This window comes from Schistocerca americana, chromosome 2 (genome assembly GCF_021461395.2).
Source record: "Schistocerca americana isolate TAMUIC-IGC-003095 chromosome 2, iqSchAmer2.1, whole genome shotgun sequence".
Lineage (NCBI taxonomy): Eukaryota > Metazoa > Arthropoda > Insecta > Orthoptera > Acrididae > Schistocerca > Schistocerca americana.
In genome coordinates, this window is record NC_060120.1 from 204450995 (window position 1) to 204469345 (window position 18351).

Here is an 18351-nt window from a genome sequence, read left to right on the forward strand (position 1 = left end):
GAATGTGATAATCACTCCCAAAGAAAGTGAAGAAAACATAACGGACGGACAGATAATAATTGTCTCAAAATAAAAAATTAAACCTTTCACTCGAGGGTAGACTCGAACCAAGGACCTCTCGTTCCGCAGCTGCTCACGCTAACCACGGGACCACGGCGCTCCTGAGCTCACATTATCCTTGATGTTGCCTATCTTGGGCATGGACTACTCAGTTTGTATATTTTGCTTATTTTTTTCATAGTTCCACACGACTTCTTCCTGTTTTCTCGATTGATCTGTGTTCAGTTTTTCAAGGCCTATCCACTGTGTCAACTTATAACTAAATCTGAGGGGGGGAGGGGCGATGGGGAGGTTCCCTTGTGAGATGAGCGAGCGATCGAGTTCAGGACCACTTTCGTGACGTACGCGCCGCGGCCTGTCTTTCTCGTGTGCCTCGGCACGAACCGTGATGATGAACCGGGGTAGCAACACGTGGTGAAGTGGCTCTGAATAGCTGCCGCCAGGCCTCCTTAGGTATCGTGGCAGTAGAGCTGCTGGACGTGGGGCGCAGTGGGCGGGTTCCATTGGGTCGCGCACGACTGCTGTGGGCGTTCAACAGAAACTTGCAATTCCGTTGCACCAACTCAACATCTGAAGTGTGGTATCGATACGTGATACCACACCTGTTTCTCTGAATCACTGTGTAGGTAAATAAACCAGAAATTGTGTAGTACGTTTTTTGTTACGTGTAGTTCCCTATCCGATGTAAGAGGTCAGTGGAAGTGTTACACAAAGGAGCCTCAGACCTTACTCTGTGTGTGTGCGCGTTTGTATTGTTATTGCAGAAGTTGAGCCACGAGATCGCGTCTGCGGAGGCGCTGATGGCACAGGCGCGCTCGCTGATGGCCAAGTTCTGCGGCGAGGACGGCGGCGGCGGCGACGGCGACGCCGGCCCCTCGACTAGCTCCGGCTCCGGCCCTGACCCGGGCTCCAGCACTGGTTCCAGCTCCAGCGCCGCCAGCGAGGAGGCGCGCCGCTTCGTGTACGCGCTGCTGCAGGCGCCCAGGGCGGACCTCCCCGGCGGGCCGCGCGGGCTGCTGGCGACGCGCGTCCGGGCCTTCTTCGCCGAGGCGCACAAGGTGTGTGGCACGGGTCTAGTGCAGTTCTGTTGTCTAAAACCCCTCCCTCTCCTCTGCTGTACTCCACAGTTTAACTCTTCTGTATCTGTATGCTATCCGATGGAACCCCACCAGATGAACAAAGATTATTATAATCTATAGTAGCTCCTTCCTTCGGTCGAAAAACCGTGCCTAGTAGTTCGATGAAAGTGCATCTACATCTACATGATTACTCTGCAATTCACATTTAAGGGCTTGGCAGAGGGTTCATCGAACCACAATCATACTATCTCTCTACCATTCCACTCCCGAACAGCGCGCGGGAAAAACGAACACCTAAACCTTTCTGTTCGAGCTCTGATTTCTCTTATTTTATTTTGATGATAATTCCTACCAATGGAGGATGGGCTCAACAATATATTTTCGCATTCGGAAGAGAAAGTTGGTGACTGAAATTTCGTAAATACATCTCGCCGCGACGAAAAGCGTTTTTGCTTTAATGACTTCCATCCCAACTCGCGTATCATATCTGCCACACTCTCTCCCTTATTACTTGATTATACAAAACGAGCTGCCCTTTTTTGCACCCTTTCGATGTCCTCCGTCAATCTCACCTGGTAAGGCTCCCACACCGCGCAGCAATATTCTAACAGAGGACGAACGAGTGTAGTGTAAGCTGTCTCTTTAGTGGACTTTTTGCATCTTCTAAGTGTCCTGCCAATGAAACGCAACCGTTGGCTCGCCTTCCCCACAATACTATGTATGTGGTCTTTCCAACTGAAGTTGTTCGTAATTTTAACACCCAGGTACGTAGTTGAATTGACAGCCTTGAGAATTGTACTATTTATCGAGTAATCGAATTCCAACGGATTTCTTTTGGAACTCATGTGGATCACCTCACACTTTTCGTTATTTAGCGTCAACTACCACCTGCCACACCATACAGCAATCTTTTCTAAATCGCTTTGCAACTGACACTGGTCTTCGGATGACCTTACTAGACGGTAAATTACAGCATCATCTGCGAACAACCTAAGAGAACTGCTCAAATTGTCACCCAGGTCATTTATATAGATCAGGAACAGCAGAGGTCCCAGGACGCTTCCCTGGGGAACACCTGATATCACTTGAATTTTACTCGATGATTTTCCGTCTATTACTACGAACTGCGACCTTCCTGACAGGAAATCACGAATCCAGTCGCACAACTGAGACGATACCCTGTAGGCCCGCAGCTTGATTAGAAGTCGCTTGTGAGGAACGGTGTCAAAAGCTTTCCGGAAATCTAGAAATACGGAATCAACTTGAGGTCCCCTGACGATAGCGCCCATCACTTCGTACGAATAAAGAGCTAGCTGCTTTGCACAAGAACGATGTTTTCTGAAACCATGCTGATTACGTATCAATAGATGGTTCCCTTCGAGGTGATTCATAATGTTATATTCGTCCACATGACGGTAGCGGAAGCAAAACACAAAACTACCATTACGGAATACAGGGAATAGCTCACAAATGGTTCAACTCTTACTTTAGTAACAGGCAACAAAAGGTCATTAGTCACAATGTTCATGTGGCTATGATGTGGGATCTGAGTGGGGTACTGTCAAGTGGAGGGTGCCCCAGGGATCAGTGTTGGGGCCACTGCTGGTCCTTATTTATATAAATGATGTGCCCTCTAGTATTACGGGTAACTCTAAAACATTTCTGTTTGCTGATGACACTAGCTTGTTAGTAAAGGATGTTGTGTGCAACATTGGCTCGGTTTCAAATAGTGCAGTACATGACCTCAGTTCATGGCTTGTAGAAAATAAACTAAAATTAAATCACAGTAAGACTCAGTTTTTACCGTTTCTAACACACAATTCAAAAAAACCTGACGTTTTAATTTCACAGAACAGGCATATGATTAGTGAAACTGAACAGTTCAAATTTCTACGTGTTCAGGGAGATAGTAAGCTGTCGTGGAAAACCCACGTTCAGGATCTTGTTCAAAGACTTAATACTGCCATTTTTACTATTCGAACGGTATCTGAAGTAAGTGATACTTCGACACAAAAATTAGTCTACTTTGCTTATTTTCATTCGCTTATGTTGTATGGTATTATATTTTGGGGTAACTCTTCCCATTCTAGAAGGATATTTTTCGCTCAGAAACGGGCGGCTCGGTCAATAAGTGGTGTGAGTTCACGAACCTCTTGTCGACCTCTGGTCACGAGTCTGGGTATTTTGACATTGGCCGCTCAATATGTATATTCCTTATTGTCGTTTCTTGTTACCAGTATTAGTTTATTCCCAAGAATAAGCAGCTTTCACTCGGTTAATACTCGGCAGAAATCAAATCTGCTTTTGGATCGGACGTCCTTAATTCTTGTGCAAAAAGGTGTGCAGCATACTGCTGCATCTATTTTCAGTAAGTTGCCACTCGAATTAAAAAATCTTAGCAGTAATCCATGCGCTTTCAAATCGAAACTGAAGAGTTTCGTCATGGGTCACTCCTTCTATTCTGTTGAGGAGTTTCTTGAAAAATTAAGCTGATTATTATTGTATAGCGTTTACTTAAACTTATGGACTGACTTTTTTCAGGTTCATGAACATTTATTTGTATCTGTTATTACTTTTATGTTGTAATTTCATGTATTGACGCGTTCCATGACCTTGGAGATTTGCTCCTCAATTTAGTCCTACGGAAAAAAAATGGTTCAAATGGCTCTGAGAACTATGGGACTTAACATCTATGGTCATCAGTCCTCTAGAACTTAGAACTACTTAAACCTAAGGACATCACACAACACCCAGTCATCACGAGGCAGAGAAAATCCCTGACCCCGCCGGGAATCGAACCCGGGACCCCGGGCGTGGGAAGCGAGAACGCTACCGCACGACCACGAGCTGCGGACAGTCCTACGGAACTTGACGTGTAAATAAATAAATAAATAAATTTTATATCGAATTTACGGGTGAGTGGGATCCTCTTTTAACTAAGAGTATAATCTATCGTAGCTTCTTCCTTCGGACGAAAAACGGTGCCTAGTAGTTCGATGATAGTTAATGTTATATTCGTCTACAAGGTGGTAGCGGAGGTAATCCACAAAACTACCGACTGACGTCCATTTCTTATAGAATTTTAGAATTTATACTGAGCTCAAATGTAATGAAGTATCTCGAACAGAATGAGCTCGTCCATGGCAACTCCGACCACCTCCTTCCTTCCAAACACTGAGAGAAACCAAAGACCCTCGGACCTGCAAACAAAAGTGCTCAACTGGTCGGGCGCTAATTATCGACCTCGCACCGCACCTCAGCCTCCCCCAGGGAAGCAGGTCAATAAGGGAAACACAAACATGTCCGATATTATTAGCAGATTTAATCTGACTCACGTGTATCTTTTGCACATGGTCGGATGACTCATCCTTCACTCGCAGCGTGAACAGTGGGGATCTCAGGGACTCACCACGGACACACAAAACGTGACATAAACTTACTCGATGCTTTGCCCACTTTGTCACGAGCTCCGAGGTTGTGAACGTAGACCATGTTCCCTACCTTGAAATTAGCAGACCCTCGTCTATGGTTGTAGCGCGCCGCTTCTCTTTCATGAGACCTCACAATGTTCGTTCGCGCCCTACGCCAATTATCCAAAAAAACTTAGGAGTCGCCTCATCAGGAATCAAGTCCGCTATTTCCCTTAAGTTGGACAGCGGCGAATGTACAGGATGGGCGTACATTGAGGACGTCGGTACAGGTTCATGAGCTTCGTGCCTCGCTACGTTAAAAGCAAAATTCAGCCGCGGTAGGGAACTGTCCCACTTCGACTGCGCCTCTGAAAGGTAAGCGCAGCTTTCAAGTTCCTATCAACATTCTCCGCGAAAGACGGTTGAGTGTAATAGGGGGTAGTATTTACGTGATGGGTCCCATTCCAAAAACAAAACATAAGGAACCCCCGAGCCACGAAGACTGGGCGTTATCACTGAGGAGAGTGACAGGAAGACCAAATAGCGAGATAATTTTACTAAAATGTTTAGCAGTGGCCCCCAAGGTTTTCCTCTCTCCTGCTCGACATCAACCATACAAGACGCGAGGCGTCCACTGCAAAGAAAATACAACAGTAACCTTCCAAAGTCCGGGGAAGGGGAGCGACATAGTCAATGAAAATATGTTTCATAGGACGTTCGGGACAGGTGCAGTACAGCAATCCGCTCTTTACCAACTTACAGTTCTCGGCATTGCCCAACCATCGACCATTATATCCTTATAGAGCGGGGGCCAAGTCATATGTTGCTTGATCTTGTGTATGACTTTATAAATGCCTAAGAATACAGCTGACAACGACTGATGGTAATGTTTAAAGACGGCGGGAAAGAGATCACGAGGCAAACAAATTTTCCACTGACCATCGCCCTTTGTATGTAAACACAAAATTCCCTTTTTAAGTTGGTACCTGGACACTTCCTATCCAGATTGAAGATGCTGTTTAATATGCGAGAAGGCTGGGTCGGAATCTTGTTGCTGAGGAAGATCAAACAACTCAGGCACCTCAGCCGAGAGTGCACTAATAGTGGCTCCCTGGTCGGACATTCGCGGAAGTTTCCTCATCGCCAGACTCGAACATACGGCGTAGCGCATCAGCGACGTCGTTTTCGCTGCACCTTATATGCTTTACTGAAAACCTGAATGCAGAAATACGACCACCTCACAATACGCCCCGTCTTATGGGGACGGGCTAGGTTCTATACTAAACTGACAGTTTTTAATCTCTTCCCTCCTTCCTGATTCCAGCTATTATCCACAATAAGCAAAGTCTCGTATGAAAAATTTGAGAGAAGCGAAGATTACAATAAACTTTCTAGTTTGCTTAGCTTTTCGTGTAGAGTTGGCTCCAGTTCTTCTTGTCTAGGGGTCTGATTCTTGAAGCTGAAATTCTCACATTTTAGGTCCTCAGGGTTGAATTGATGTAAATAAATTTGAAGATTATTGTTGCAGAATTTTTGTTGTTACGTTAATATATTTTGTCACATTTTAGTATATCACACAGTCCTTTGTATTTGCACATAAACAAAGCCGAAATTACGTTGTTCACCCAAAATACAGAAATACGTCCGATCACATCAGAGGCATGCTTACTACTACTTAAGTTTCTATTATTTTCGATTATTATTTCATAACTGAATCCAGAAATAAACATAGTAAATAGTACTAGATTCCGTAATTAATAGTAGAAATTTTTTAAGTGTGCCAAATAATTTCAATTTCAAATACACTACTGGCCATTAAAATTGCTACACCACGAAGATGACGTGCTACAGACGCGAAATTTAACCGACAGGGAGGAGATGCTGTGATATGCAAATGATTAGCTTTTCAGAGCATTCACACAAGGTTGGCGCCGGTGGCGACACCTACAACGTGCTGACATGAGGGAAGTTTCCAACCGATTTCTCATACTCAAACAGCAGTTGACCGGCGTTTCCTGGTGAAACGCTGTCGTGATGCCTCGTGTAAGGAGGAGAAATGCGTACCATCACGTTTCCGACTTTCATAAAGGTCGGATTGTAGCCTATCGCGATTGCGATTTATCGTATCGCGACATTGCTGCTCGCGTTGGTCGAGACCCAATGACTGTTACCAAAATATCGAATCGGTGCGTTCAGGAGGGTAATACGAAACGCCGTGCTGGATCCCAATGGCCTCGTATCACTAGCAGTCGAGATGACAGGCATCTTATCCGCATGGCTGTAACGGATCGTGCAGCCACGTCTCGATCCCTGAGTCAACAGATGGGGACGTTTGCAAGGCAACAACCATCTGCACGAAGTTCGACGACGTTTGCAGCAGCATGCACCATCAGTTCGGAGACCATGGCTGCGGTTACCCTTGACGCTGCATCACAGACAGGAGCGCCTGCGATGGTGTAGTCAACGACGAACCTGGATGCACGAATGGCAAAACGTAATTTTTTTGATGAATCCAGGTTCTGTTTACAGCATCATGATGATCGCATCCGTGTTTGGCAACATCGCGGTGAACGCACATTGGAAGCGTGTATTCGTCATCACCATACTGGCGTATCACCCGGCGTGATGGTATGGCGTGCCATTGGTTAAACGTCTCGATCACCTCTTGTTCGCATTGACGGCACTTTGAACAGTGGACGTTACATTTCAGATGTGTTACGAGCCGTGGCTCTACCCTTCATTCGTTCCCTGCGAAACCCTACATTTCAGCAGGATAATGCACGACCGCATGTTGTAGGTCCTGTACGGGCCTTTCTGGATACAGGAAATGTTCGACTGCTGCCATAGCCAGCTCATTCTCCAGATATCTCACCAACTGAAAACGTCTGGTCAATGGCGGCCGAGCAACTGGCTCGTCACAATTCGTCAGTCACTACTCTTGATGAACTGTGGTATCGTGTTTAAGCTGCATGGGCAGCTGTAGCTGTACACGCCATCCAAGCTCTGTTTGTCTCAATGGCCAAGAGTCTCAAGGCCGGTATTACGGCCAGAGGTGGTTGTTCTGGGTACTGATTTCTCAGGATCTATACACCCAAATTGTGTGAAAATGTAATCACATGTCAGTTCTAGTATATTTGCCCAATGCATACCCGTTTATCATCTGCTTTTCGTCTTGGTGTAGCAATTTTAATGGCCAGTAGTGTATTTCAAAAAAATAAATTTTAACGGTACATTCAGAGCTAGTACTTACCGATTGTAGCATCGAAAATAAAGTAATTCTTTTTCATAAATTTTAGCTTGAAATATAACATAGTGTGGGCTAGTAAAGAAAAACTGTAAAAGATGGGGAAGACTAATTGTGCAAATAGAGCACTGAATCTAGAATGGCCAAAACTTGAAGACGACGTATTGAAATGGATTCTGAGATAATATTGACGCGTCAAAAATTTGAAAAATAATACTGATATCGACAATACTATTGAGGAAGAGTAGTGCTAGACGAGGATGTCCCGTTACAAGTTCTCTAACTAAAACTTGAATTTTGCAGTCCCAAATAGGACAGCGAGGGCCTGAACCCCCTGCGGTCGTTAAAGCGCGGGACCCGTAAGCAATAGGGCGACGTTCTCCGTCATGTTCGTGCAGCAACAGGCGTGCTATTCCCGAATTTGAAGCAGCAGTTTATGAAATGGAGGGCAACTCAAAATTCGGGACAGCTAATACCGGGGTACTACTGAGCGTCAAAGGCTGTTTGTCGACTTTCTGTCCATGTGAATTCTTGCCCTTTCCTACTCAATAAATTCAATGGAGGCGTCAACGGGGCGCACTTATGTGCGAACTTGTTTACATGCAAAGAAAAGCATACCTGTATACTGATCTATTTCCTTTTTGGTTCCAGGAGGACGAAAATTGTGAATAATCTGAGTCCGCAAATGGTTCACAGGAACCCTTTATGCCGAAACTAAATGATCCAGGAAGGAGATCTCGGACCGCTGTAACCTTTGAGAGTTTCACAGTTAACCCCGCCTCCCCCCGACCTCCTCATTACCTGGGAGAGGTGCTCCAATGTCCAGGAAAGGTCTTGCTGTAAGTGATGACGTCATACGTCATCCAGCTGATTATAACTGAATTAAACTTGACATCACGTAAAACAGAATCGAGCAAACGGGAAAGGATTGCTGCTCTAGGGGACAATCCGAAAGGGACACGGATAAATTTGTCTAGGTTCCGGTCTGCAACAAACGCCGTCACAACTTCCGATTTCTCCTCCAGGGGAATCTGTTAATAGGCTTGGCTGAGGTCCAGGACGGTAAAACATCTTGCCCCGGAAAAGCATGGGAAACAATGGTGCAGGTCGGGCAAGGGGAGCGATTCAAGTACTATCTTGTCATTCAAAACACGATAATCAACAAGAAGTCCAAACCCACCTCCATTGGGCTTCTTCACAAGAAAAACGGGGGAAGCACAAGGTGAAATGGGTGGTCGGATGACACAGTCGACCAATATTTTGCCTATTTCCTGGGGCAACGCCTTTATTTTCGGAGGTGCCAGGCGGTAGGGAGATTGCCTAATGCGAACGTGATCTGTCAGATCGATCCGATATTCGATCTTATTCGTCATACCTAATTCATCAGTAAGTACATGAGGAAATTGCCCCATTACCGCCCACACTTGCTGTGTCTCCTCAACCAAGGAGTGTTGCAAATCGAACTTCCCATACTCGGGCACCACCGAATGGGCGTGCCGGCAAAATGTAAGTTTTATGCAGGGCACAAACTTGTAATGGATATGCCCTTGGCCATAATCCAAGACACATACTATAGTTTAATTCTTTTATCTTGGCGGCTCGCGCATGCCCACCCAGACGCGGGAGATTGCTGCGTTGCCAGTTGCACACGACGCACGCGCCAGTAGAAGCAGCGCCATAGTATAGCATAGTTCGCAAGCTTACGTGTAGGGGGGGGGGGGGGGGGGGGGGAGCGCGCAGTTCATGAAGTAAAGCCACCACGTCCGCATTAACCCTTTCGCTGCTACAAAGATGTGCTCCCTGCATTCCGCGCTGTGCGCGATTTTGTCACTGCACTGCTCGCCTGTGCAGACACATCGTGTTCCGACTGCTTTGACACTCTTATCAATCGATTTCACAAAAACTATTTGGCCCAAAAATTAGATTTTTACACATCTTCTTGACTGATACTTTCCCCCAATAAATGACTTAATTTTGTTTCGATGTTCAACGCAGTTATTATGCAGCATTAAATATTGTAAACCATTGCACGAAATTTTGAAGAGTTTGCAGAGGTAAAACTCCATAGAGTATACTTTCCGTATACTCGATTTTAGTTGCCACAATGTTGAGAATGAAATGTGGACAAGATACCTAAATTTCATATAAAATTTACTGTATAACAATAGCTCATTTAAGTACCACATAGGTATCGTATGTAATATTGAGAAATATTCCGTCTTTCGCGACTGTAACAAAAGTTTTATTTACACTGAGCACGTTTGGCTTTATTTTAAAGCACTTCAATCAATCAAAAGGAAGTAGACAAAATACATTAAACAAAACTGTGGACTTACAAAAACATTAGGACTTGAATATACCGTCTATCAGTGAAGTGCTCTGAGCTATGTCAAATATAATTTTTGTGTGTGGCACACACAAACATCATTTATTTGCTAAAACACTGATCTGCCAACACAAACGTTGAATATTGTGTTACCGCAGCACAAAACTACGAAAGGTGACTTGGCAATGGAGGAGACAAAATCCTGTCCACTGAAGATGCTTCAAAAGAGAGAAACGCGTCTGGTCTAAATAAGTCCCTTATTACAGTTGCAGAAGAGGAATATATTTCAGTACCATTGGTAAAACTGCGACTGTGGAACAAAAACGAGAGAGAGAACATGAGTACCATTGTGTATGTGCTTTAAAATAAAGCCAAACGCGTCCGGTGTAAATAATACTTTTATTACAGTCGCGAAAGACGGAATATTTCTCAATATTACATACGACACCTATGTCGTACTTAAATTAAATGAGATATTGTCATACAGTAAATTTTATATGAAATTTAGGTATCTTGTCCACATTTCATTCTCAACATTATGGCAACTAAAATCGACCATACGGAAAGCATACGCTATGGACTTCTGCCTCTGCAAACTCTTCAAGATTTCGTGCAATGGTTTACTACATTTACTGCTGCATAATAACTGCGTTGAACATCGACACAAAATTGAGTCATTTATGGGGGGAAGGTATCAGTCAAGAAGACGTGTAAAAATCCAATTTTTTGGCCAAATAGTTTTTGTGAAATCGAGTGATAAGTGTGTCAAAGCAGTGGGAACACAATGTGTCTGCACAGGCGAGCAGTGCAGTGATGACAAAATCGCGCACAGCGCGGAATGCGGGGAGCACGTGTCTGCAGCAGCGAAAGGGTTAATGAGGAGACAAAGCACTAGAAATTTCAAAAAATTACATTCAAACGAATATAATTCGTGAAGTAAGGCACTTCGATATTATTTTTAAATAATGAAAATATTAAGCATCACATAAGGTTCGAACTCATAACCTTTCGCATAGCAGCCCAACACCTTAACCGTTACGCTAACGCACCTCATCTGACTACAAAACGCCATGAGGAGTATAACACGTCACGCAAAATACTGACAAACACTGTTGGTATGACTATGAATTACTCACGCTTCGTCGAAGTACAATAGGAAATAAACAATTACCGCTGTCGTCTATTGCGAAAAAGCGGTTCGTGAGAGTGATACAAACACCTTTCCTTGCCATCGCCTGAATTTGGAGTCTTATTGCTTGTTTGGTTTAATTAATTAATAGAATATGAAGCAATTGGTATAAAGAATGCTTTTTCCAAACTTTTTATAAAAGAATGTCTGCTATCAAGACATTGCTTTTGTTCTATTACTTTATTTATGACTGAACGTTTCTAAAACTGAAGACATTCGTCCATGCTCTGCACTGCAGTCGAGATGTGGCAACGTAGTTCTCTGTTCATTGGCTGACTGTGTTTTGTGACGTCAGATGCGCAGAACGAACCTAAACTCGGCCGCCAACATTAATGACGCGCACTTTAATAAAATTACAGCCAAGCATCGACACTCAGACCGTTGACGACTGTGATATGAAGAGGCCAGGAAACATCGCCTATGGCACAATAAACGCGCAATGAACCAAGGCTGTCGTTGTGCTGCCCGAAAACCGTGCGACAACCGGTAACCACGGGTTGTAAATGCCCGAAAATTAGAAATAACATGATGACTGAGATAACATTTGTAGCTCAGTAAGGACACCGAACTACCAGAATAAAGTTCTACGGCAAACGCCCGCCCTCGATGCTCGCACCAGAAAATCCATGTTTCAGAGATACTGGTCAGTTGCACCCCAAGAAGCGCGTACTCTCCGACGGACTCCCATTTCTCACTTCCGCCAGGTTCGACCACCTCATTCCTTCCTACCACAGAGAGAGACACCAAAGACTCTCGAACCGGCAAAGAAAGTGCTGAGCTCGCTGGGCGCGAGCTATCGACCACGCAGCTCGGCTCAGAATGTATTACAAATCCCTGCCTATCGCTCTCGTGGGGACCGTGAGGACAAGATCAGACTGGTCACAGCGCTTACAGAGGCGTCTAAGCAGCCATCCTTCCCGTGCTCCGTGCATGAATGGAACGGGAAAACGCCCTAATAACTGGCACTGTGGGACATACCATCTGCAGTGTAGTTAACAGTGTTTGGGAGAGATTGCATATAGATGTAAAACTAGGTTTTTATTTTCACACGAACAGAAATCGCACAACACGAAAAGATTTTACTTGTCGGACAAACCAGTATACCTTCTTTCTGTAGTTGCGACAACAGTAAGACTTCTTAATTCATTTCTTTCGTTACACTGTACAAAACAACTCGTGACAGTTCCCTACCTCAGTGGAATAGATATAGCCTTCATCCAAGTGTTAATGTTGTCAATGAAGTTTAATTTTGTCTCAATCATTCAACTTTTGTAAACCACAACCTTCAAGCAAAAAATCCCCTCTAAAAATTATTTTAACGCCAAACCATTTTACCATAAATGTTCATCTGACCACCATATTGAGAATATTCCGTCACTGGGCGGACTCCTTAAAAGCGACTGAACTAAAAAGATAAAATTACAAAGAATAACGATTGCCCCAGATTGGAATCGTAAATTGTGATTTTTTCACTTTCAAATTCTACCACTAACAAAAGCCTCAAATGTTACAAACGCCAATTTCCCATTATTTCACTTTCGTTGATAGATAAAGGAGCTACGAAGTTAAACATCTAATAAATTTCCCTTTTTAAAAATACTACCACTCATTGTCTTACCTGAACTGCAGAAAGTGAAGAAATAAATCAAATATTGGGTTAGCCTGGCGCCACCCAAAACTATCAACCTTATTTGTATCTAAAGCAATGTGTGATTCATTTACAATGGTACGTTAATTGCGTCTTCTCAGAAAAAAAAGTCTGCTGGTTGTAGAGGATGCCCAGTCGTATTGTGTGACTATTTTTCGCGACTTCCGTTGCACCTACATCAATTTACTCGGGATACTCAGTTCCCTATTATGCGACGCCGGACAACGGTTCAGAGGGCCTTTGCCAGCCAGCAACGTGTGAAACATTTTTAAATACACTCATTAACAAAAGTTATAAAAGAAATTTCCCTACTTGTTCCCCTTTTCCGAGCTCTCAACAAAGAACTCACTTTTCATATAGCCTCTTTCAATTTAATTTCATACTTCAGACGAAATTTAAAAGCGGACATAAGTGGACTGTTACGAACAGTAGAAACCATTCTTTAGTATGCTGCCGCTTTTCTCGTGGTACTATCATTGCCAAAATCTACAGTCCATTTTAAATTAGTGAGTAGGGTATCGATATTAGTAACTTTTGTGCCAAAATATTTTCGTGTTCTCTTTTTTTAAAATACAGTTGCTTTTATCCCTTAACAGCGATGGTGGAGAATCCATACGAAAAGCAAGCTGTTGTTACGCTTAAAGTGAAGATGACAAACATCGTTCGAAAACAGAAATGTGCAAGCAGGTCATCATTAACGCCTCTGTGTGCGATAATTAAAAAGAAACTAAACTACAAAAATACATGAGCGCAGTACGCTCGAGCCAGAGAAAAATCTCATGCAAACGGCTAAACATGAAGATGTGGAGACTACGTTACTTATTTGGTTCAAACGAGTTCTGTCTCAGAATGTCACTATATCTCGGTCTTTATTGGTGTAAAGAGCTGATGAACTCGCAAAAGAAATGGATATTAATCTTTTGGGGATGTCCAGGCTGGTTGGAAAGTTCCAAAAAACGGAAATGCATAGTGTTAAAACAACGTTTGCGGCGAAGCTAAGCAAGTTTTACCGACTATGCTTACGGATTAGTTACAGTCTAATTCTCTTCAACAGCTGAAGAAAATTATATGAAATACAGGCTCTCCATAAAGGTATACTCTGATGAGAGAACAGTGTAACTCTTTATTGCATACAGTAAATAAAACATGCATTATACCACATATTCCTGTACTCATTAAGTTTTGAACCTTCCGTAAACATTCTCCTGCAAACATGTAAAATATATCAACCCAGTATTCAATGTCTTGACACACATTCTGTAGCATGTCTGGTATGATTGTGCCAATGGCATCTCTGATGCGTTGCTACAATGTCACAAAGTCAGGAACTGTTTGTTTTGTACACAATATCTTTCACATAGTTCCAAAGAAAGAAATCTAAGGCGGTGACCTCAGGTGATCTCGGTGGCCATGGAATTGATCTGTCTTTGCCAGTCCATTTGTTGGGGAAGCTTTCATAAAGAAAATCGCGGACTTCTGAGTCCAATGAAGATGAGCGCCATCTTGCTGAAAGACAATAGTGTCTTGCATATCTTGCAGCTGGGTAACGGGATAATTCACCAACATGTCTAGGTAAAGATATCCATTTACATTGCTTTCAAGGAAGAAAAGTGGGCCAATCTCTCAATCACACATTAACCCACACCTCATTTGAGCGGTCCCGAATGATCTCTGGTACGAGATGAGGATTTTCCGTTTACCAGATCCGGACATCATGGCGGTTAAGTGAGCCAAAAACATGAAATGTAGTCTCATCAGAAAACACACACACACACACACACACACACACACACACACACACACACACACACACACACACACACACACACACGCGCGCGCGCGCGCGTGCTTCAAGAAATCATTGTCCTCATCCAAAAGGTTGAACTTGTCCATTGCAAATTGTTCACGTTTTTAGCGATCATCTGGTTGTAGTGCCTGAATAATTTGAGCCATGTATGCCTACAGTTTAAAACGTTTCGAGCCATTTTATGCACTATACTCTGTGACACTTGAAGCTCCCGCGAACCTCGTCTAATTGACTTCTGTCGCGCCCTCGTGAATGCTATTTGAACTGGCTGGACGTATCCTCCGAGAGAGATGGTCTGCCGCTGCTTATCCATTTCTGAACCAATTCCGTCGCTAAAAAGGTTTTCATCCATGTTTTTGTTAACTTGACATCAGGTGCTTTCTTTTCATAATGAGACGCAAACTTTAACTCCACAGTAGTCTGTTATTTGGTTGTCGCTAGCTACACAAGACACTGAGCTTTCTGCTGTGGGGAAGCCATTTTTACGATACAGCTCACACAGGGGCCCCCCTATGGTTAAACTGTTGAATGAAACACAGCTGTACAGAAACTCCAGGGTTCCCTAGTAGACCTGTAGCAAAGAACCGTTACCATCATAAATATAATTAATATTTAATCCTGAGATCAGGGCAAACATTTATGGACAGCCTGTAGGTGTTGAACGCCGAATGTACTGGCATATTTTATCGCTGCTTGCCCAATAAAACATCGTTTAAGGGACAGTCCCGATCAGGGAAGAAAAATCTGTAAGGAAAGAGTTGTGGTAATGGTAATATGCAGTTCGGATTGATACACTTTTCCGACGTCTTAAAATCTCGCCAAGCTAGTTGCAACAATCAAAGTGTTGTCCGCCCCTGGTAGCTGAGTGGTCAACGCGACGGAATGTCATACCTAACGGCCCGGGTTCGATTCCTGACTGGGCCGGAGATTTTCTCCGCTCAGGGATTGGGTGTTGTGTTGTCCTTATCATCGTTTTTTCATCCCCATCGACACGCTAGTCAAATGTTCAAATGTGTGTGAAATCTTATGGGACTTAACTGCTAAGGTCATCAGTCCCTAAGCTTACACACTACTTATCTTAAATTATCCTAAGAACAAACACACAAACCCATGCCCGAGGGAGGACTCGAACCTCCGCCGGTACCAGCCGCGACACGCTAGCCGCCGAAGACTTGCACCAGGCGAACGGTCTACCCGACGGGAGGCCCTAGCCACACTTCATTTCCATTTCCATCAAAGTGTTGAATAAGAATTGTATCTGGGTTTGTGTACACCGGCCGTAACTTACTCAGCAAATAAAAATTAATGCACTGTACCGGACTACTGTATTATAAAGAGTGGAGCCGGTGAGCACAGGGCGTCAGGTTTGAGGCTCTGCTGTGTCCACCGGCGTCCACGTGTCAGTCCAAAGCCTTCTAGATGCAGGGCCTACGCACAGCGGCCATATTGGCACATGACGTCACAAACTGTTGGCCATCTTATCTGTAGTCGGCAGTCCTGTTGGCGTGTATGATGTGTTGAAAGGGTGTGCCACGTGAAAGTGATATATATTTCATAAAGTATTCGCCTATAGTTCTTCGAAGTATGGGATACAAGTATTGCATTCCCTTTTGCCAGGGAAATTATAAATTTCAAAAAGGCATGAAAGTGCACATGTTTCGATTTCCGAAATGTGTGAAGTTGAGAAATCCCTGGATTGCAGCTATTCCCAGACAGGAATTTGTGTCTACGCATCATTCAAGGGTAAGTAAATGACAAAAAATTTATAGCGTATTATTTGTTTCCATTGCACCACATTTGCCAATTATTTTAAAAGAAGTTATGTATCATGTACCAGTATAATTTGTTTCTTAATTCTGGACCATTGCTGCGAGGTTAATACGAAGCAACCATTGTCACACAGAATAGTTATATTAATTAGTGTGGCTCGAAAATGTTTAGAATTCCTTATCGTTCCTACCAGACTATTGAGTTTCCAGTAGTTTTATTTGGAAGACCTACAGAATGATTTTGTTCAGTTTTACATATACAGCTATTCGGAAATAATTTCAATTTGAGTAAACTACTTTAGAAAATTGCTTTAATGAATTCAGTGTTTTCGACAGATTAAGCAGTATGGAAAGCAGAATTTCGATGTAAGTACATTGTGCTTAAATTAACAGCACTCTGTGACACGAATTTCAGTCAAGGATTAAGGTTCTAAAGTTCTGGAGAAACAGGGAAATAAAATATTTTTTCAGTTTTTTTTATTTATTAAACATTACGTCAGGATGTGCTCCATTTCGTCGAATGATTTGAGTTTCGTGTGAGGTCAGCAAATTTTGAAGTGGAGAGGAAAATTTACGAAAATAATCAGGGAAACAAATTCTTAAATTCTGTAGGAGCTCCAGCTGCTTTATTTAAAATCGAAAACGTCTGCTTGTTATTGCATGTTGCCGATTTTTTACTGCAAAAACACACAGCTCCTGAGGTAAAAGACAAAATTTAAAATTACAGTTTGTATTCGAGCCTAGAAACGCGTATTTAAGGCAAATCGTCAAAATAATTTTACTTCTTGAAATATCATAGGGCAGTTTTGTTCAGTTAGTTTACGCAATGATATAAATTTCCATACTTTCATTACAAGGACATGTAGAAGAGGAAAGCACGAGAATCCCTATGCGGTCTCAGCTCTAAAACTGGTCAAGTTCGTATAGCTGCAGAGTGCTTAGCGGGAGCGTTCCGATACAGACCCAGCCATCAGTATGTGACGTCACAAGTGTGCGCGCAGGGCTGTAGTCTAGGTGGTGTTGGTCAGTCACTGTTAAGACAGCTGCGACCGCCGATTTGCGCCTGTGCGTTAGGCAGCCAATCGTTTGCTGACGCAGCGCGGGGTTGCCTTGTGTGCAGGCGTCGCACATGCTGGCGGACCCGGAGGTGCTGGACGAGGGGGACGAGCCGTGGTCGGGCAGCGGCGGGCCCTCCGCCTTCCCGCAGCCCGCGCGACGCGAGTTCATCCTGCGCGCCGTGGCGCCCAGGCCGTCGCCCTGCTCGCAGCCGGCGCCGCACAAGATGTGCGCCGTGCTGCAGCGACACGACTTCCGCATCGCCGCCTGCTTCACGCTCGACACGACCTTCCACTAGCCGCGGGCCGGCTGCCGACCTGGCGAAACTGGATGCTGTTCACTCTATTCGCATATTTTATCGCTGTTATTTTACTAGCAAAGAGACAAATAAATAAATGCTTATTGCCTGTTGCCACTGCATGTATCCGAGTTCTTGCTTTCAACTCCCTCTCCCAATGTTTCCCGAAAAATAAAGTACAATATCCTGTAAAACTTTAACAAAACTGGTAGAATTAATCAATAGCTGCTCATCATTTTAAAGACACTTCAGCAAACAATTAAAAAAAAACAGCAGAACAAATTGTTCAAGTCAGGAGCTGCTTCAAATGGCTCTAAGCACTATGGGACTTAACATCAGAGATTATCAGTCCCCTTGACTTAGAACTACTTAAACCCAACCAACCTAAGGACATCACACACAGCCATGCCCGAGGCAGGATTCGAACCTGCGACCGTAGCAGCAGCGCGGTTGCGGACTGAAGCG

General features: G+C 43.8%; 1 protein-coding gene across 1 annotated transcript in view; it reads left to right on the forward strand.

The window, feature by feature from the left end:
* LOC124594919 (rab3 GTPase-activating protein catalytic subunit) overlaps positions 1-18008 on the forward strand; it is a 465991-nt gene extending 447983 nt beyond the window's left edge. The window contains exons 13-14 of the mRNA XM_047133411.1: positions 825-1118; positions 17653-18008. Coding sequence (XP_046989367.1) covers positions 825-1118; positions 17653-17886 — 528 coding nt within the window. The 3' untranslated portion in view covers positions 17887-18008. The remainder of the gene's footprint in view (positions 1-824; positions 1119-17652) is intronic.
* The last annotated feature ends 343 nt before the right edge of the window (positions 18009-18351 follow it).